This window comes from Puntigrus tetrazona, chromosome 3 (genome assembly GCF_018831695.1).
Source record: "Puntigrus tetrazona isolate hp1 chromosome 3, ASM1883169v1, whole genome shotgun sequence".
Taxonomy (NCBI): Eukaryota; Metazoa; Chordata; class Actinopteri; order Cypriniformes; family Cyprinidae; genus Puntigrus; species Puntigrus tetrazona.
This window is the reverse complement of record NC_056701.1, coordinates 19,286,548-19,307,506: the sequence shown is the minus strand read 5'-3', so window position 1 is coordinate 19,307,506 and position 20,959 is coordinate 19,286,548. Positions and strand designations below refer to the sequence as shown.

Below are 20,959 nucleotides of genomic sequence, written 5' to 3'. Positions count from 1 at the left end.
TTCAAATTTTATTTGTCACATACACATACATACATGGTACGACATGCAGTGAAATGTTCTTTACAACCGTCCAGCATCAAAATAGAAAACAAAATTTAAATATATATATAAATATAAAATATAGAAAAAATATGTATAAAAAAGAAAGTGTGCAAAGTATAAAAAATAAAATAAAGTATAGAATATAAAGTGTAAAGTGTAAAGTGGCTGTGCGAATGTCCAATGCAAAGTGACTAGTGCAATTGTCCAAATGTAAGTGGCGAGTATCTGGGGAAAGAGAGGGTGAACATGGGAATCCCGGGATTAGGTACTGGGTGTTCTCTGGTTCAGACTCCGAATGGCCTGTGGGAAGAAGCTCCTCCTCATTCTCTCTGTGTTTGCCTTCAGGGAACGAAAGCGCTTTCCTGAACGCAGCAGAGAAAAGAGTCTTGGCTGAGGTCTTCCACGATCTTCCTGGCCCTGGTACAGCACCGCTTGTTGTAGATGTGCTGCAGCACAGGGAGCTCGGTGCGGATGGTGCGCTCAGCTGACCGCACCACCCTCTGAAGGGCTCGCCTGTCCTGCATGGTGCTGTTCCCGAACCAGGAGGTGATGTTTCCCGTCAGGACACTCTCAATGGTGCAGGTGTAAAAGTTCCTGAGCACCTGAGATGGGAGTCTGAAGTCCCTTAAGCGCCTCAGATGGTATAGACGCTGCCAGGCCTTCTTCACCAGGGTGTTGATGTGACAGGACCAAGACAGGTCCTGCGTGATGTGAACACCAAGGTACCGAAAACTGTCCACTCTCTCCACTGGGGTCCCGTTGATCTTGATGGGATGGTAAGAGCGCACCCGCTTCGTGCTGAAGTCTACTATTAACTCCTTTGTTTTGCTGACGTTCAGGAGCAGATTGTTCTCCTGACACCATCTCTCCAGGTTGTTGATCTCCTGAAGGTAGGCCATCTCATCGTTGTTGGAGATCAGGCCCACCACGACAGTGTCATCAGCAAATTTAATGATGGTGGTGGAGTTTGTAGTGGCCACACAGTCATGTGTGTACAGCGAGTACAGCAGGGGGCTCAGAACACAACCCTGAGGGGCTCCAGTGCTGAGAGTGAGGGAGGATGAGGTGTGTTTTCCCATCCGTACGGCTTGTGGTCTGTCAGTTAGGAAGTTGGAGAACCAGTGACGCAGGGATGGGCTGAGTCCCAGGACCTCCAACTTCGAGGTGAGCGTGGAGGGAACTATGGTGTTGAACGCTGAACTATAGTCCACGAACAGCATTTTCACATAGTTCCCTTTCCTAAAATCCAGGTGGCTTGTGGTTGTGTGGAGGAGGTGTGTGATGGCATCCTCCGTAGACCGGTTTTGGCGGTAGGCAAACTGTAGTGGGTCCAGTGTGTCCGGTAGTGATGAGGTGATGAAGTCTCTGACGAGTATCCCGAAGCACTTCATCACTACAGACGTCAGAGCTACAGGGCGGTAATCATTCAGGCAAGATGGTTGAGGTTTCTTCGGCACAGGAACAATGATGGACTGTTTGAAACACGAGGGGACTGTAGACTGTTTCAGGGAGAGATTAAATATCTCAGTGAACACCGGTGCTAGCTGGTCAGCACAGGCTCTCAGAACCCGACTTGTGATGCCGTCAGGTCCTGCTGCCTTCCTGGTGTTCACTCTCCTGAATGCCCTCCTTACGTCATGCTCCGAAATGGTGATAATATATTATATATATAATATATTTTAATAAAGCTACTTAACTGTTTTAATACAACGCATAAAACTTTAAGGCAAATTTAAAAAAATTCAGTTACTTAATCAATGGATAATCGCTAATTTTATTGTTTAACAGGACTGTATAGTAATTATTGTTTAAAAATAAAAATTTCCAATGTAACCCGGCACAAATTCCACCAAAAAGGAAAATAACATACATAAACTGCCTGATTGACACAAAAAAGGTAAATAAAGAATAAATAATGTGTTTTGTAAAGGGCAACGGGACTGTGAGGAATCAAGATCACTCCAAACTAATTTAGGGTCATATTGATGACAATTAAATTATATTTACTATTAAATATATTAATAAAATAAATAATAAATATATTATACTATTAAGCTATTTTTAATAAATCTAAAATAGTCAATCGTCTTATTTTTTTAATAAATCATTTCTAAAGTTAACAAATGAAAGTAAAATAAAGGTATTATTATTTTATTATTTTTAAAGAATGAGAAACCAAAAATGACAATATTAATATTTTTTCATTTGTTTGCTTTATTTTCTGTTACGAGGTAACATACATGCACATATACAAACACATACATGGTTCAAGTTAAAATAAGTGTTACTGTTCACGTGTTTAATTGCTTCACCTCTTAACTCCCGCCCTATTTGGTTTATAGTTTACATTTGTGTGAGACATATCCACCTGCAGCTGTAGAATAGTCTGTGTTCTGTCATTTGCAGGTTTGTAAGTGCGTTGTTTTCACATTTTTTGTAAACTTGCCTAATATTTTTAGAGAATCATTGTGAATGTCAATATTGTAATTTTAGGTCTTTTACAATTATTATTTTTTTTACATATATAACTGATAAATATTTTCCATGTCACAAAGTAGGTTATTACTTCTTCTGATTGAAACTTAAATTGTTTTTGCTTTGTCTCGTTTAAATATGTCTACTGAATCACTGGGGAAAAAAAAAATCTCTTAGCAATTATGACAATTATGACTATTTTGGGTTTTGAGACAATGATTTTGTATCTGACAATTATGACCAGAATATGAGAACAATAGGACATGTTTGTTACCATTTTCTGCCCTACACGTTAGTAATACATTATACTGTACATTCTACATTATACTGTACAGTGCTTTGATGCAACCTGTGTTGTTAAAAGCGCTATATAAATAAAAATTATTGATTGATTGATTGATAATATCTTATTGTAACATACACAGAAAGCAAGATCTAAAAGTCAAATTTGACTGTAAAAATTCTACACAATTGATCAACATTGTTGTTTTCTAATAATATTTTGTTTTCCGCTCAAGTACATACCTTCAGCGCTCAACGGTATTACATACCTTCAGCATAACAGAAACCTGTACTTTGCTCAGTCACATGCTATAGATAATGCTGGTTTAAAGCAGACAATATATTAGGTTTGTCCCCTTTGTTGTGATTATCTTTAACCTTTTACATTCATAAGGTAGGGCTGGGAACCACTGCTATATAATGGCCAATAAAATGATCTCGATATTATTTTCTTTTCTTCAAGGTAGGATCGATAGTCGATATTGATAATTATCACAATAAATGATAATTTTTTTTTTTTTTATTTATTTTAAGTTTAAAGACAGATCTTCGCTTAATTGTGGAAAATGTAAAAAACAGACAGTTAATTGTGATTTTAAACTATGGTCAAACCATGACATTTCTTGTGTGTGTTAAGTGATACTGTTTCAAATTACAGACAGGTTTTTGTTGCCTGATAATGTCTTTTAGAAAAACACATTTGATAGTAGCATTAGATGCTAATTTATGTTCATTACAAAAATCAGTAATATGTGTAAACATCTTTACAGATGTTTTTAAAACTGCTAGTCTTCCACAGTATCATACATTTAGTCGTAGATCATTATAATCGCAGTTACTACAAATATAGCACCTCAATACATTTATTATAAACGCATTAAACGCTATAGGTTAATCACAAATATACTGTAATTATATTCTATCTACATTAATAATATAATAAAAATTAGACGCGAATGCCCACATTACTGACTGAACACCACGGTGCAGTTATTGTTTCTATAGCAGATGTACGGTAAATTGATTTGTAGATTAAAAAGTCCCGACTATCGTTGCGGACAGTTTCTCCTGTCAGCGCTTCAAATGAACAGGTTTCGTACCGCAGCGCAATCACGTCAGCTCCAGTAGCTCGCGCCGCTTTTTGAACTTTGATCTTTGAACTTTGAACGCATCAAATGACTCGCGCTCTTTCGTTCCGCATTTGCCTCATAAACATTTATCGAACTCGTTATCGTATCTAGGAAATTCATATCGATCGATAATTATCATTATCTATTAATCGGCCAGCCCTACAACCTTAAGTTTGCATTCAATTAGTTTATCAATTAACGCTTTTACAGCGGGCTGACATTTTCCATCTTTGATAATGTCAAAATTTAAATCACTCATTGCCGCCAAACACAGAAGATAAACAAAATATAAATTGGAAACGTATTAATGTTCAGATTATTTCCTTTGTTTTAGAATTTATGGCACAAAAACATTGAAATACGCTCCTTGAATATTTCTCAAAGAATGGGTGAGTATTAAAACAATCCTTTAAAAAGTAAATTCTTATGAATTTGGAACCATAAAGCATTTTGGTTTAGTGTGCGATGTAATGTTGTTGTTTTAAATACCATTTATATCAGAATGTTTGTTCATTTGTCAGCTGAGAACAATGTATGAGATCTCATACATAATTTCTGAAGATTATTATCTAATTTAGAGGCACACCCTTTCAAGAAGTAAATGTATGCATATTGTAAATATGCTATACCTGACAAAGACCATGTGTGGTTTGCAATTCAAATTACCTTAGTAAAAATAAGAGAGTGCTGGTCTTTTTGCACTGCAGATAAGCTTTCTCTGTTTGAGCACTTGTTTAGGTGATTTTAGGATGTGTGCATTATTTCAGTTAATTTGGTAAATAACACATATTTGTTTTAAGTTATGTGGTAAATTAAAAAAATTGCTTATACTTTTTTCTTTCTAGACTACAATTCTATACCATGTTTAGACTGGAAGGAAGAGCATGTCAGCGCATGGTTGAAGGCCATTGGGATTAAACCAGAACACATACAGAAATTTGAGAAAGAAGAGGTAACAGGACCCGTTCTTCTAAATATTAAAGAGCCATACTTAAAAAATCTTTGTTTGGGAGGTGGCCAAATTCAGCTCTTGCTGAGTAAAAGAGATGAACTGTTACTGGACAAGTCAAAGACCAGTAAAAAGAAAGGAGAGAACAGAGAAGCAGCAAAACATGAAGTTTTGCCTTCCAGTGACGTCACAAGTCCTGAACAACCTTTATCTTCAAGTGATTTAACTGAAACGTCAATGTCTTTGCCACAGAGTAGGTATCGTAAATTTAATGATAACGATGAATACTTCAGCTACATAAAACATGCCATACTCGGACCAGAGACAGGAATAGACAATCTGATCACTCCATGCCATGAATATAAATCACTGGAAAATGCCTGTAAATTAGAACCAAGAAAGCTAAAGATCAAATTTGCCAGTGAAGTCATTCGATTTGCATGTGCGTGCATGAATATGCGCGCAAATGGCACAATCCACTTTGGGGTCATGGACAAGACAAAAACATATAAACATGGAGAGATCATTGGATTTCCTATTGAAGATAAAGAGGTTTTTGAAGACGCTTTAGACTACATTGAAAATAGTTTTCAAACACAGCACTTTGATGCCAGAAAGTGTATCAAACCCCCAAAATTCATCCCAGTAGTTGACAAAGACTGTGAGACCCAAAACTGGATTGTAGAGGTGGATGTAGTTCCCATGATGAACGTTGTGAGGGATAAACTGTATTTTGCCCGTATACCAAAATTCAACGAGAAAACCAATAAAGTTGAATACGAGCCAAAAGCTTATTATCAACGAGTTGGACCAAATACACCACGTATTGCTGAGGATGAACTTGTCAGTTTCATTCAAGCTCTCAAAGACCTTGACCAAAAGAGAGAAAGGGAAGAAAACGACCAGAATCAAACACAGGTTAATTTTAAAGAGGACTTGGAAAGAAAACTCTTAGTTCTTCTGACATGTGGGAAGAAATACATTGACAACACACTGCGTTACATTCTTGTGTCAAACAGATTTGATCATGAAAACCTGCAAAACATCAAGTTCCTCACCCAAATGAATATCTTTTGTGTTTTTGATTTTGATCCTGACTCCAAATCATCTGGACTTTGTCACAATTACCAAAAGTATCATGCAGTAAACCTTCTCTTCCTGCGTGATTATGATCATAGGGAGAACACTAATGACTTTATCAAGAGGTTAGATCTATTTCACACAAAAAGCTGGATTTTCTGCAATGGTCGAAGTGATTACATTGGAGGCGAAAGTCCTTGTGATGAGAAAACCTGGATCAAAAACAAGAAGAAACTCTTGAAAAGAGCTGTGTTTGTTATCTGCAATGAGATTCTTCCCAAAGGATCATTTGTGGTGCTTTTCCTTCTCACATCTGACATTGAGCAACCTTTTGTTGACGCCTTCAATGAATTCTATGCAGAAATGAGTGGTCATGAGGACATAATCATCATCTCAGAGAAAAGGGAGAATTATAAGAAGTGGTCAAGTCTTGCCCAAGTGTCCTGCTCACTAGACGTTCTTGAACAAATCAGTGTTGTTGGTATGCCAGTGAGTCATGTAGATGCTACAGTTCAAAGGATTCAGTTTACCAGTCTTCAGGATGGGTGTCTACCTGTGTCAAACAATGGCATATGCTTTATAAAGCCAGCGGAAGTGCAGCAGATGGGCTCCTTAGAAGTACTCTATGTTAACCAATGCGATGAAACAAATGTAAATGTCATGGAGAAAGAGAAAATACAGGACATTGAACAGTACTTCTATAAAGGAGGAAATATTGACTGGATGAATTTGTGGCTGGCTGACAGAAATCAGTGTGGGGAAGTCATCAAACGTGATGCATATGCAGAAATTAACAAAATGTTGGAAGACCTTGAGCGGAATGACTCATTAAAAAGGTCCATCGAAAACATCAACATATATCATCAACCTGGTAGTGGAGGAAGCACAGTGGCTCGACAGATCCTCTGGAACTGGAGGAAAAAAATGCGATGTGCTGTTGTTTGTCAAACAAAGCAGACCACAACTGTCTGTGAACATGCTGTAAAGCTGTGGAATTTCAAAGAGGTTGACAAAAATGCCTGTTTGCCGGTGCTTCTACTTCTAGAGGACTGCAATGTAGACTATCAGGATGACCTCAGACGAGAATTAAGCAATGCGGTCACAACAATGAAAATAAGTCCTTCAAAGCTGTGTTTCATCATTCTCTGCTGTAAAAGGTCTCTTGATCCAGAAAGGATGTGCAAAGCATTGCCGTTACGCACAGTCGGAGTTACACACAAACTATCCTCTGAAGAAAAGAAGCTCTTCTCAAAGAAAGCAGACCGTCTCAAGCTGAAGTTTGAACCAGAGTTTATACTCACTTTTGTGCTCATGAGTGAAGGGTTTGAACAGTCTTACATCACAGACTTTGTTGAAAACTTGCTGAAGGAAATTGATCATTCATCTCTTCAGACACAGTTGATCAAATTCGTGGCTCTACTGAACAGCCACATTGAGAATTCATACCTGTCCGTATCCCACTGCAAGGCATTTCTATGTTTAGAATTTAACCTGGACAAATTTGATAAAATGGCCGAACCCTCAACGTCCACATGGATTGATGAAGTTCGACACCAAACATTTGAAAATTCCTTAAATGAACAGGCTAGGTTTTTTTTCATACAGCTAAAATCCAGCGAGACGCATATTGACTCTGTCAGAATAATTCATCATTTGATAGCTAAGGAGATCCTGAAGCAGCTCTCGAGCTATCAGAGTCAAAGTGAAATAGCAATGAATCTCCTTCAGGACAAAGTGCTGTTTCACCACAGATTTGGAAGGGATGACTTTAGAAAGTTTGTCAGAGATCTGTTCATCAAACGCACCAAAAAAAGCAAGGGGGATCCAAATGACAGCTGGTTTTCTCCTTTAATAGAGCATGTTAGAAAGACAGAAGATGTGGAGAAAGCCATTGACCTTTTAAAGGTAGCTTACACCTGTTTTGATGAGGATGCATTTGTTGCTCAACAACTTGCACGGCTGCTTTATGAAAACAAAAATTTTGAGGAAGCCGAGATTTGGGCTAAAGAAGCCAAGTCTCATCTTCCACAGCACATATACATACTTGACACACTGGGACAAGTATACAAAAAGTGGTTCTACAGCAAACATGATGCCATACGTGAGAGAAATGCTGATATTCAACCAGAGGACATCACTGATATCATTGATACTGCCCTTAAAGGAATCACTACTTTTAGAGAATCTGAAAAATGTCCCCAGTCACAGATGGTCTGCTTGAATAATTCCTATTTTGGAGAAGTTGATATTGGATGCAGATTGCTTGAGCTTCTGTCAAAAGTAGACATTTTTTCTGCCAAAGAGGGAAACAGGGAGCTGATGGAATACCTGCTCACTGACTACATACCTGAAGAAGTACAGAAACCTTGGCAAAAGTTTCATGGCCTTTTAAAAGGAATGAAAACGGCATCAGAATTGCTTTGGAATGTATTTCTGAAGATCTTGCTCACTTTCAGAATTACACATCTGAGGAAGAGGAGGAATTTGATGAAGGAGAGCCTGAGACAGTCAATAATCCAAGAAGATGGCTCCTTAGGAAAAGTGCTGTGTATGCCCAGTTATTCTTTCGTGACTTTCAAGAGGATGAGGCTTCTGATGCAAACACAGTTTCCCCATTAATGAGACAAATGAAAATTTTCCAACTCGGGGTGGAAACGTTACAACAATTCTTTACCTGCTCTCTGATAATAATAAACAAAGAGCTAGAGCAAAGCTTGAGAAAATAATTAACCTATTTCCTGATGACCTGAAAAAGGATCTCGACCAGACAGAGCTCCTAAACTTCATCTTCTGTCAGATAGCGCTCTCCTGTGCTTCACCTGGCTCTGGAAAACTTCTTTCCATTGAAGATCTTCAAAATCTCAGCAGGCCGTTTTGCAGTGTAAAGAGAACTGTGTTACCAGATACTGTATACCTGCTCCTTTCACTCTTATTTTGGCCAGAGGACTCTATGGGCAAAGAGCCCCCCAATAGAAGAAGTGATGTTGTTGTGAATGCAATAAAAGCACTTCACAGATACCCTGAGTTTAAATCTGCTGCCTCAAGAAAAGGCAGGATTTTCACCCACTTTTTCCTTGGAAAAGCAAGGGGTCTAAATAAAATAGTGCACAAGACCACAATTGAAAAATTCTGCAGGGGAACCCTCAGTGAGAAACGCCTTAAATGGCAAGGCGGTGAAGTGTGGACAAATCCAGATGTTGTGAAAGTGCTTAAACGAGTTGTTGGATACACAGAAAATGGGAATCTGTTTGTCCGGGTATCTGACCAAAGCAACATCAGAGTCATTCCACTTTTTTATGCCTCCTTGCCCAATTCAAATGAGAACGTGACCTTCTACCTAGGGTTCTCTCTACATGGAGTGGTAGCTTTTGACATTAAGGTGGCAGAGTGAAACTGAGCTTGAAACTGAAATTGAGAGTTTCCCAGAAGATGAGTTTCTAAAAGTATTTAAACGTACCAGTCAAATGATAAAAAGGATCATTGGAAGCATTTAGAATTGATAAAACATTGCGGTGGTAGTTGTGTATATCTCAAATGAATTATAACGTTATTTTATTGATAGATTATGTTAAATCATAGACATGCTTTTTTTTTTTGCTTTACTTTGTAGGTACATAACTAATTTCATAAGTACAAGATATATTGTTATTTAGTAACATTTCCTTGATTAGCTTTAAAATGCAGATGTTTGGCAAAAAAAAAAATATATGTTATCATTTGGGTGGTGACTTAAAATCCAACATATATATAATCTTACATTTTAAAAATAGTTGTAGAAATATGCATAATGTTGTATATAACCTGGTAAATTCTGTGTTTACCGTGTTTTTATGCTTTAAAACCACTTAATCTGCCTTAACTCCTGTTAAAGTAACACCAGCCCCAGCGCCTATGCTTCGCCCTCTTGTGGTAAAGATGTAACTTCACAACAATCTACTACAGGTATTTAACAGGCAGATTATTAGTTTCTTCCATCAGATGTTTAAAGTGGATTGATTCAAACAAAATAAAAACTACTTTGCCTGTGTCATGTGTTATTTTAATTCTTGCATGAATTCAAGAATCAAGGTTAAATTAAGAGTGAATGCTGAGATTTTCTTTCATTCTTACAAATTCACAAAAATGAAATGTTCCTGGAACAAATTACTCACAGTACAGTCATGTCAAATCTAAGATAAACCATACATTATGATAATTATACATATCACCATTTACAACTGGATCAATATATATAAGATGTTTAAGTAATGTTTCTCACAATTCTGTTCTTTTTAAACGTTACATTTACAACCAAGTTTGATTATCAGAAGTTTTGTTTCTTTGGTAAGAAAAATTCAGAGATAGCAAACAAGAACATACATCAGCACTTTAAAAAAAAAAAACAATTATAACATACCAATAAAACATAGTATGGCAGATCAGATAATGGATAGCTTCCTAATTATATGACTAGCTTCCTAATTCAGTTGCTATTTCTGTAAATCTACAAGACATCTTCAAAACATTGACTGTTACACAATGAACATCCTAAAATCAGTTGTCACATATAAACAGTACTGTATTAATATCTGCACATAATTGAGAAAAAGTATTTAAATAAAGTTTGATTGCACCTTCATCGGTCCATTATATAGGATATATTTAATTCATCATTTTTATGCACAAGTCAACATACAGGAGCATTTCACAGCATCGATAGACTACACTTAGTGTTTCAATTCAAATGTGCTGAAGTTGCTTAAAATGCAAACCACACTGCTATGATAATGGGTGTTAAACAGGACTTCTGTGCTCTCAGACAGGTGAGTGTATGTGCAGTAGCTCTGGTGTCAGTACAGCGTGCCCTGAGTGTGCTCCCCGAGGAACTCCTCCAGCACGTTTATGATGCCACAGGCCTCAGGAAGGCTGCTGTGCTCGGCCCGTGCGTTCTGCAGCAGCACGTCTCCGTTTCCACAGCTCTGCAGGAACAGACAGCAGCGGAACAGAGCGTAGTGGCTCATTTCTGCCTGACGGATGAAGCGCTTCAGGTTGTTCATGTCCTGGATGGCCTGCATGGAAAAACGATGCAGTCAGAATGAGGGAACTGGCATTTCTAAATGTGACCACTCTTAAAGGGATAGTTCACCCAAAAATGAATGTTTATGTGAATGTGATGTTTATCTGCTCATCCAAGATGTGGGTGACTTTATTTCTTTTACCGCTGATACACCATAATCTCTGTCACATTTGCAACATCCGGCGCATGACATGCAATGTACTCTAGCACACACACACACACTCATAATATATGTTTTTCTACTCTTTTCTACTCTGAAAGATTGTGTGCCCATTGACTTGCATTATATGACTGACAAATTGCAATGGTTTGAGATAAATATCTTTGTTTGTGTTCTACTGAAAAAACAAAGTCACTTAAACTTGGATGTCCTGAGGGGAAAGCAGATAAACATCAAATTTTCAAGTCAGTTTGAGCACTATACAGAAAAGATTGTTTAATTTAATAATGCTAATTAATGTATTTTTATTATTTTATTATATATTTATTATTATTTTATTACTATTAGTTACCAATAGTATGTTAAAATGCTATCTTAAATGGCAAAACGAACATTTATGGGATTATTACATAGTTTTTAAATTATAAGTTAGTAAGTAAATATAGAAATATAGGCGAGCAAGCAAAAAAATCTGTGACTGCCATACAAATGTTAAATGTTTTGTCTAGATACCATTATACGCAGAAAGCATCAGAAGCAAATTAACCTTAAGTTTAAAGTTCTCCAGGATTTGTCGGAGAAGGAAAGGGTTAAAGCGCTCAGCAGCATTGAGGAAGGCCTGGATCCAGTCGTCGCAGAACCGGTTGCTGACTGCAGAGATTTCAACATAACATTAACAGAATAAGACATTCGTAAAATGACTAAATCTTTAAGTTTGGTGGATTTATGCTGCCACTGACCTTCATTGGAGAGTGTAGGCGGGCTGGAGGAGCAGTCGATGATCAGACTGGTGTGAGTGTCCTCTGAAAGGGCCTTACAGAGAGAGGCTGTAGTGGTGTCTTCCTGAACTATACCCTGCAGGCTTGCTGCTTTGATAAATCTAATTAGACAATGAATCAAGTTGCAATGGCTGTCAGTATGTAAACCTGTAAAAATGTAGCAGGCATTAAGAAAATGTTGTTTCGCATACCTTGCTACATCTGCTTTTGTCTTCTCATCTGCCCCTGTGACCTCGACAAGTTTGTGACTCAAAGCCTGCAGCAGAGACGAAGCTCATTTACCATTTCATATAATACGGTATATTACTGCTTTCAAGTATGACTTGTGAAACGAAAGCAGTGGTTTCTTACAGCATGCAGAAGGTACCCGACGTTGGCCTGCAGCAGCTGAACCACTCTGTGAATGTGCAGAACTGACTCCTCATACCAGCGGATCAGGTAGGGCCTGACTTCGGTCTCCAAATTTTGCATCTGTAGGTTTCCATCAATATTTACAGCAAACAGATATAAAAAAGGTGTGCTTGCAGACACATCTTTACGTGCATTCAATCAATTGATGGTTGCAAAAAACTGTCCTCACCTCTGGAGTCAAACAGCCCTGCAGACCCTGGACGTACTTGTCCAGCTCAATTCTAAACGTTTGTAGGGTTAAAGAAAATGCGTTAAATATCCATATAATATAAATTGATAACGATCCTTTCTTGAGTGCTCCATGCGGTATTTCCTACAGTTTAATGATCAGTCACTTGTGGTTTAAGGATATAGATTCAGGCCCTTCTCTGATCCTCCGAGAAGACACACCACCCAGCCGTTGCCATCGGCCTCAGGCTGTTCTGGAGATTTCTCCTGCTCCAGCAGACAGCAGTAACAGCCCACCGCTTGCTCAGGGATGCTTGAACACAAACATCAGATCACTTAAGATAAAACACGGTAATATTGTTCTTAATGACATAATGTGATATTGCTGGGACATTTAGGTCTGCACTAAAAGGCACTAAACAATTAGTAATGCGAATGTATTAATATTATATTATTTAAGTAGAACTAATAGCTTGCTGAATTAAAAAATAAAAAGAAGTGTTTTTTTAATGTAATGCCATGTCAGCAGTAGTGACTATATTCACGGCAAAAACAATGAATCATTCAAACAATACAATCAATATTCTTTTAATATAATTTTCTTACAGTAATTTGGCTAAATATTATGCAGTGTTTTTCTTAAATGCTATTATTTAAATATTGAATTAGTTTTATTTATTTTTTAGTTATATTTAGCAGTATTAGTACATCAACTAGTAGCACCTTAAAAAATGCTCAGTGATGATTTCATGGATTTGCACATTGATTGTCTTTAAGCATGTTAAAAACTCCAGTCAGACATGTAAAGAATGGTAACTTTTCAACACAGGGGGACTTTAACAATAACACCGATATGATGTACCTTAGCTCCACGGTGGCAATGTTACCCATACCCCCTAGCAAAGCGCCCTTGCTCAGCCTGCGGGAGATGTAGCTGCGTAGCTCTGGCTCGGCCTCGGGTGGCAAGCTGGCGTCCAGCAGCGTGAGACTTAAAGTGGAAAATATGTGTTAAACTAAAACACAAACAAGGAAATAAAGGCGGACAGATAAGCGGTCAATGATGCGATGACGTTCACAGAATCAGCAGAGGCACCTAGCAGAGATACATACCGACAGATGTACAGTTAGAAAGATTAGTTCAATGGTTATCAATGATGTGAGCAAGCCAACACGATGAAAAGCCACACGCAGAATCCTGAGTTTTTTTTTTTTTTTGACCGAAGCCAACACTGAAAGCCACGGGACTGAAATGACTGAGATGACGGATGACCCTTTTTACCTAAAGTCTTCCTGGCTTGTGGTAGAGTCTGATCTTCTCTGGCTCCAGGCCACACTGTCTCCCGAAGCCTCAGATCTGGATAGTTTGATAATGCGTTTAATACTTTACACAAGCATTAATATGTTAAGATCCCCCGGGGTCCTCACTGGCCTACATGACCATGTACATGACTACACAGCATCTTACATACACATCAATGTCAATTCACTGATCCAGCATTCAGTCGCGTGATTTTTACAGGACTGACCATTACTGAGAACCGTGCTTCAGATATGCTTCAAGATATCCCTGGTTTGTTCTTCAGTGTCATGCAAGTGCAAACTTAATTCATATAAGCAAAGGAATCGTTCATTTTAATTCATAAACGTTAAGGAATGCAAAAGACTAGCTAGAGCTAACTATGCATGCTTGCATCTCATATGGTCCATAATACGTGGTATAAAAGGGCAAAATATTTCTAATCAACTAGCACTTTGCAAAGCATCCTGTATTTGCCTCCTTAGCATATAATGCAATGATACAAGTGGAAACCACTGCACCTTGTGTTCTGGTAGTAGTATATGGCATAATAGCTGTTAATCTGTTGTATTTTCTGGCTGTATCCGGCGATTTCTTCGTTGTCGAAGTCTGCGTCCCTTTCATCCACGTCTATGGACTCCTGAAAGGAAGAGGTCTGGGATGTAAACATGTCTCTGCTGAGCTAAAAGAAGACGAGCGACTCTGATATCTGCTACGGACGGCGTGCTGTTACTTTAACTAACAAATGTAAGTGCCAAAGACGTTACTGAATTAAAGGCGTGTAAGTATTTTGTTTAAAAATCGATTTAAATGCTACGTGACATTTAACTAAAGTCATAGTAGTGACAGCGACGCTGCTGCGCATGCGCCGTCTGGGTTTCGTTGGTGAACGAATCGGTGTTTTGAACGAATCTTTTAAGTAACGAATCATTTGTGTTCACTCTCATGCCCTGAATCACCTTCATAGAAATCATCAAACCATATCATTGTTTGGATCTATTTATCATATACGCGCATTATTGAAGAATTGTGTAAATAACTGATGACCACGAAATTACGTAAATGATGAAGAACGTTTTAATTAAGATTACTTTTTTTAGCTGTATCATTATGTGCATTGTCCCTTTTTAAATCAAATACAAATATAAAAACAAGCTTTTCATTGAGTGGTATGTGAAGAAATTGGCAACACAATTAAATTCAATAACTGTGTTTTAAAATAACAAGCAAAATACTCTTGCCGCCTGCTACCGCAATGACGTAACGTGATGTGATTTGGATTTTTTTCTCGTGAATTGAGTCAAAAGATTCGATTCATTTGAATGAATCAAAGCGTCACTACTACGCATGCGCTTTAGAGCTTTGCGTGTAAGCGCGCCAAACAAGAGCCCCTGGACCTGCACAACTATTAAACATGCCGTCAAATGTTGAAATAAAAGCAGTTTTGCGTGACATGCCTTACCTCACGCAGCGCGCAAAGGAGCTGAGCGGGTCGGACGGGACGGTGATCCGTCAGCAAGACACGTTTTTCAAAGTGCCCGCAGGACGCCTGAAACTCAGGGACTTCCAGGATGGGACAGGACAATTGATCTTCTATGAGAGGCCAGATACAGAAGGACCCAAGCTGTCAAATTATTCCATAACCCCTACCAACGACCCACAGGGGCTGGTGAAGGTTCTGACGGATGCCCTGGGGCAGGTGGGGCAGGTGAAGAAGGAGAGAAAACTGTATATGGTGGGTCAAACCAGGGTTCATGTTGATTGTGTGGAGGGCCTGGGGGATTTTATGGAGCTGGAGGTGGTGATGAAAGAGAAGCAGAGCAGAGAAGAAGGAGTGGCCATCGCAAATCAGCTCATGCTGGACCTGGGAGTGAAGGACGATGATCTGATAGACGGCGCCTACATGGACCTCCTTCTGAAGGACCAGCAGAATGGACATGCACCATAGACTCTGACCAGATGTTGTCTACTGTAAAGCACTTAAAGCCTTCGGGGAAAGATATACTTGTTAGCCCTAACGCTTGTTTCCTCTGACATCTTTCAGATGTTTTTTTTATATAGTTGCTTTTTTTGTATTGCTATACAAAAAAAATCTGTTCAAATTAAAAGCATGATCTGAAATGATCGACAAAGTAAACAATTTGTATAGATAGTGTTTGGTCTTTTTTGTGGTAGAAAGATACATATAAAATTTACTTACTACACACACACACACACACATATATATATATATATATATATATATATATATATATATATATATATATATATATGGCCATTTTCAGGAGCATTGTTTTAGATAGATAAATGTTATGCATATTTTGTAATTTGTTGGTCTGTCTGTTGAATTGAATTGAATTGTTATAGACCATTAGCCAAAAAGTAAAAATGTTCTGGCAAAGATAGTGTTTTTTTGTGGTAGAAAGATGCATATAAAATTGACATACACACACACACACATATATATATATATATATATATATATATATATATATATATATATATATATATATATATATATATATATATATACACACACACACACACATATATATATATATATATATATATATATATATATATATATATATATACATACACACATATATATATATATATATATATATATATATATATATATATATATATATATATATATATATATATATATACATACAATTATAAAATGTAAATATTATTTAGAAGCATTATTTTGTAGTGCATAGATAGATAGACACAGATTTAAGAGTATATAAATACAAACGTAGCTGAAAATAAATGTTGAATATTAATGCATATAAGAATTTTATAAAAAAAAATAATAATAAAAAAACAGGAAAGATATACAGATGAATATGCAGCTGTTTCGTGAGATGCTCCAAACAAGTAGGTGGCAGTCATACAGATGATTGCGCGCGCAGCGTTCTTCTTTGTTCTCGCGAGAGTACATTTTTCCCTAATCGCACCGCGCGCACCTCTTCCTTCCTCTTTCCGCCATATTGCAGAACTGGTAAGGTTCAGGATTGCTACAATGCTTGTATAATCTGTTTAAAATCACGGACATCGTTACAGATCATCCACGTTTAGACAGACGTATGTGTTTGTGAGCTGCCAAAACGCCAGGTTTTTGAGTCATTTGGTTAATCGTGTCTGTATAAACGGTTATATTTCCCTGATATTCGGGGCAGTCCAACCTCTCCACCATTCAGTTGAGTTACTGTCCGTGATACCGAGGGACAGACACGGGTAACCCGAGTCAAACCAAAGCACTCCAGCAGTCCGCTGCCTTTCTTTCACCACAAACACATGTTATTATGAAGTAGAAAGGTTTATGGTGAAGACGAACTCGGTTTAACGCGCTAATCGTTCCACGCAACGCCTTAACGTTAACGGTAGCGCACAGAAAATTTAACATCAGCTTTAAATCATCCGTTAAAGTTTACAGGGTTTGGTTTGCAAGAGCGTTATTTAACGTTTGGTCTTTTATTCAGCCACCTTGTCGACATGTAGCCGGCTTGGGAGTAGCCTTTGGCTCGTGTCACTGGTTAGATGAGGTATCTGTAACGGGTGTTCACTATAAACGTTAAATGTCACGCTTGTTTCTCCGCAGGCATCATGGTGCGCATGAACGTTCTCGCTGATGCGCTGAAAAGCATCAACAATGCTGAGAAACGTGGGAAACGCCAGGTTCTCATCAGGCCCTGCTCCAAAGTCATAGTGCGCTTTCTTACTGTGATGATGAAGCACGGTGAGTGCTCTCCTGTGTCCGAGTTTAACACACGAATCTGTATTCTGCCCTAGTGTGATACATCTATCGTCGTTGCATCCTTACGATTGATTGTTGATGTTACCCAGCCCCTAACGTTCATAATGATTGACACTTTTCATTTTAGACTGCTCAATCTCGTTGTGTGGTCTTTACAGGTTACATTGGCGAATTTGAGATCATCGATGATCACAGAGCCGGGAAAATTGTCGTCAATCTAACAGGAAGGCTGAACAAGGTAAGTGTTTCAATAAAACAACAGTGTCTAAAGTTACATGTGTGTGGAAATGATTATAATACTAGTATATTTTAATAGGGGTAAGAATATAAACCACTCCAAAAGGATTTAGCTTTTTTTTAAGTTTATTTCGTTTATCTACCGAGACGCATCTGATTTGTGCATTTTTTTTTTATTAAAATGAAATGTGCAATGTGAAGATGAACCAAACTACTACTTTGTAACGTTTTCGATGTAAAATACATTTTGTAAATTTCAAAAGAAAACTAGCTAAATGTAGCTTCAAAACATAGATATCAACCATATTATTACTAGTGATATTTTTGACAGCTTATACAGGTTAAACTAGGCTGCAGTCACTATAACGCAGAGGTATATTTTAAGAGTTATGTCCTGTCCTTAAGAAAACTGTTTGCATAAATTTTACATCTTAATATTTTGAGATGCAAGTGCATTTAACTTGAAGTTACGCAGACAGTGCGTTTAGCCTTTGCAAGCAACTGTCTGTCATTGAACTTTGTGTCCAATATACAGAATTTCTCTGTGCATATTCATATATTCAACCAAGATATATTATGCACTTATTCAGTATCATTTTTGTTTGTGTGCAATTGGGAGCAAAAACAATATGGCTATCTAGTACATATGAAGAAAATTGATATGTTAAAGGGAACATTGCAATGCATTTAATTTTTTTTACTTTTTTGTACTGTAATATTGAGTAATACAAAAGATATTGTGATTTAAGACAGCATTATAATGTCAGGCCTTATTGAATTGGTCCTACAGGTCCTGTCATTCTAAATGAGTTCATATTAAATACATTTATTAATTTAGCAGGTCCGTTTGTCTGAATCAACTTAAAGATGAGGAGTCCAGTGATCAATTTATGTAGACAATAGCATTTAAAAAATGTCAAACTTTGTATACAAGCTAGCAAAAATGGTGGGCTATAAGTGCAGGTGCACTCTGTTTTTCACTGTTTGGTATTATGTGGGTCAAACAGTCAAACCTGAACAATTTATCTGATGCAGTGTGGTGTCATCAGCCCACGGTTCGATGTCCAGTTGAAGGATCTGGAGAAGTGGCAGAACAACCTTCTCCCATCCAGACAGTTTGGGTGAGTAATTGCCAGTGTCTACTAAAAATGTTTTTACACACTTTTTGAGCATTTTACTACACTATTTACACAGTAGATATTGGTAAGTCGATATATTGATATGTTGTTTATCAAGTGTGTACTGGATTTTTTTTAATGACTGTTTACTGACAGTTACAGCTTACTATGCTATGCAAAGCACCGGTTTAGATTTATAACATTTATCATTTTTGCCCTCACATTAAGTGTTCAGTGTTCACAAAATGACATCGTCATTTGCACTGCTTTATAGAAGAATACTATGAATGCTTTTACCATTGTTTTCCCCCTACCGTTTTTTTTTTTTTTTTTTTTTTTTCTCCTACAAAGAAAATTGAATATGGAGTGGAGTAGCCTTGTATCAGTGGCTTTTTGGCCTTCATTTTGTGTAACTGTAGTATCACATCTAAGCAGACCTGAGCTTTGTCAGGTGCATGTTTTGCGTTCCCTTGAGAATGAGTTTATCTAAACTCTTATTCAAAGGTGCTTTTTGTTTCTTAGAGGTAGTTATTCCTGTCATCAAGTTCTAATCTCGTCAATAGATTTGTACACTCTTGCCCTTACTGTACAATACTTTCATGTTAGGAAGTTTGGCATCATTTGATTGACCTTTTCACGTCTTTTCTTTTGTATCTGAATTGTCTACCTCAGCAACTAAAAGCTGGTGTCTAGGTCATCACTTCGGGTATTTGCCAACGCAACCAGTTTTTATTGCTAAGCTTCTGAACAGGATTTGTTACTGATAGTCAGTTATCCAAATTTGACGACAAATTGCTGCTATTTGGGACAATGGCATTGCTTTATTCTTTCATTTTATTTAAAAAAAATAAATAAACAATCTTCAAATATCCTCTTTGTAGTACAGAATCACCCAGGGCGAGATGCAGTGCAGCAGCATCTTGAACAGCCTGGTCATGTCTTTTTGTCTCTGTATTCTCTGCAGATTCATTGTTTTGACGACCTCAGCTGGCATCATGGACCACGAGGAGGCCAGACGAAAACACACAGGAGGAAAAATCCTTGGGTTCTTTTTCTAAAACATGTAAAATCGCCAACAAATAAACATTGGAAGACAAGTCGTGTGTGCTTTTGTTTTCTTAATGCACAACATGCCATGTACTCGTTCACACACTTGGTAAAGAATGCATTAATGCACACCTCCAGTGAAAGCAGTTGTTTTGATTGACACCTTGTTTTTGGCTGAAGGTAGTGGGATATTTAATTGTAAAGATTGGTGTTCATAAGTTACACAGTAAACAGTGAAATGATGCAGATCTAGTAGAAAAGCTTCAGTTTACAGTGTAGAGGCTAAAAATGTTTCTGCTAGAATTTTACATTTGAGTGTTTTGTCTGTTTACTGGGAAAAGGCATGTTTGTCAAACTGAGGTTGACTCTAAAGATGCAGTGGCTTCAATCACTGGCACAGTTTTAACTTAAGTGGCAATATTTCATGTCTGGCATCTGTAAGAGGAATGCAATGAGTTTTTTAATGGTGTTCACACTGAAATGCACATTCCTTAATGGGGTGTTCATAGCTCATCTTGACTAGACTGGTGTGGAGAGAGGTTGACAACCTTTCTGAGAGGGAAAAGTCCTCTTGTACTTTGCATGTGAAACAATTGGAACATGCTTTAATCTACGGTGGTTTGTAGTTAAACTAAGTTTTTTGGGGTTTTACGTTCTGGTGTATTGATATTAGACTAGCCAGTATGTTTTCAAAGCTTCAGGAAGCTTGTTGGAGGGGGTAAATAAAAAACCTAGCACATTAGTGGTAATCGCACGCTTGTAATCATTGACTTTGACTCTACATTAGAAACTTAATGTCCTTTGATTAATGGAAAAAACAAACATTAATGAATTTAATGAGCAGACTTCCTAAAAGCTCACCAATGCTTGTTGCTTGAATGATTTAAAGCGTCCTTCTAATAATTCTTGTACATTTTGTACAATTGCTCATATCTACCAGCAGAGGGCATGTGCAGCTTTAT

At 37.6% G+C, this 20,959-nt stretch overlaps 3 protein-coding genes across 4 annotated transcripts; 2 read left to right on the top strand and 1 right to left on the bottom strand.

Moving 5' to 3' along the window:
• Positions 1 to 4,200: 4,200 nt before the first annotated feature.
• LOC122341630 (sterile alpha motif domain-containing protein 9-like) lies at positions 4,201 to 9,985 on the top strand. The gene is given in 4 exon segments (XM_043235123.1): positions 4,201 to 4,318; positions 4,775 to 8,359; positions 8,362 to 8,601; positions 8,604 to 9,985. Coding segments are annotated over 4 exon segments (4,575 nt in total). The 5' UTR covers positions 4,201 to 4,314; the 3' UTR covers positions 9,350 to 9,985.
• c3h17orf75 (chromosome 3 C17orf75 homolog) lies at positions 9,976 to 14,706 on the bottom strand. Of its 2 annotated transcripts, XM_043235124.1 has the most exons (10): positions 14,351 to 14,706; positions 13,812 to 13,886; positions 13,395 to 13,520; positions 12,717 to 12,845; positions 12,534 to 12,591; positions 12,305 to 12,424; positions 12,145 to 12,209; positions 11,915 to 12,054; positions 11,722 to 11,825; positions 9,976 to 11,006 (listed from the first exon to the last, which is right to left on the bottom strand). In XM_043235124.1, the coding sequence occupies exons 1-10, from the start codon at positions 14,497 to 14,499 to the stop codon at positions 10,788 to 10,790; spliced, it is 1,185 nt and encodes a 394-aa protein (XP_043091059.1). In that variant the 5' UTR covers positions 14,500 to 14,706; the 3' UTR covers positions 9,976 to 10,787. The 2 variants fall into 2 exon arrangements, with proteins under 2 accessions (XP_043091059.1, XP_043091061.1); XM_043235126.1 differs by lacking the exon at positions 13,812 to 13,886.
• A 2,020-nt stretch (positions 14,707 to 16,726) lies between these two features.
• LOC122329295 (40S ribosomal protein S15a) lies at positions 16,727 to 20,047 on the top strand. The gene is made up of 5 exons (XM_043225529.1): positions 16,727 to 16,839; positions 17,440 to 17,577; positions 17,754 to 17,833; positions 18,868 to 18,953; positions 19,915 to 20,047. Exons 2-5 carry the CDS (start codon positions 17,445 to 17,447, stop codon positions 20,006 to 20,008), a joined length of 393 nt encoding a protein of 130 aa, XP_043081464.1. The 5' UTR covers positions 16,727 to 16,839; positions 17,440 to 17,444; the 3' UTR covers positions 20,009 to 20,047.
• The last annotated feature ends 912 nt before the right edge of the window (positions 20,048 to 20,959 follow it).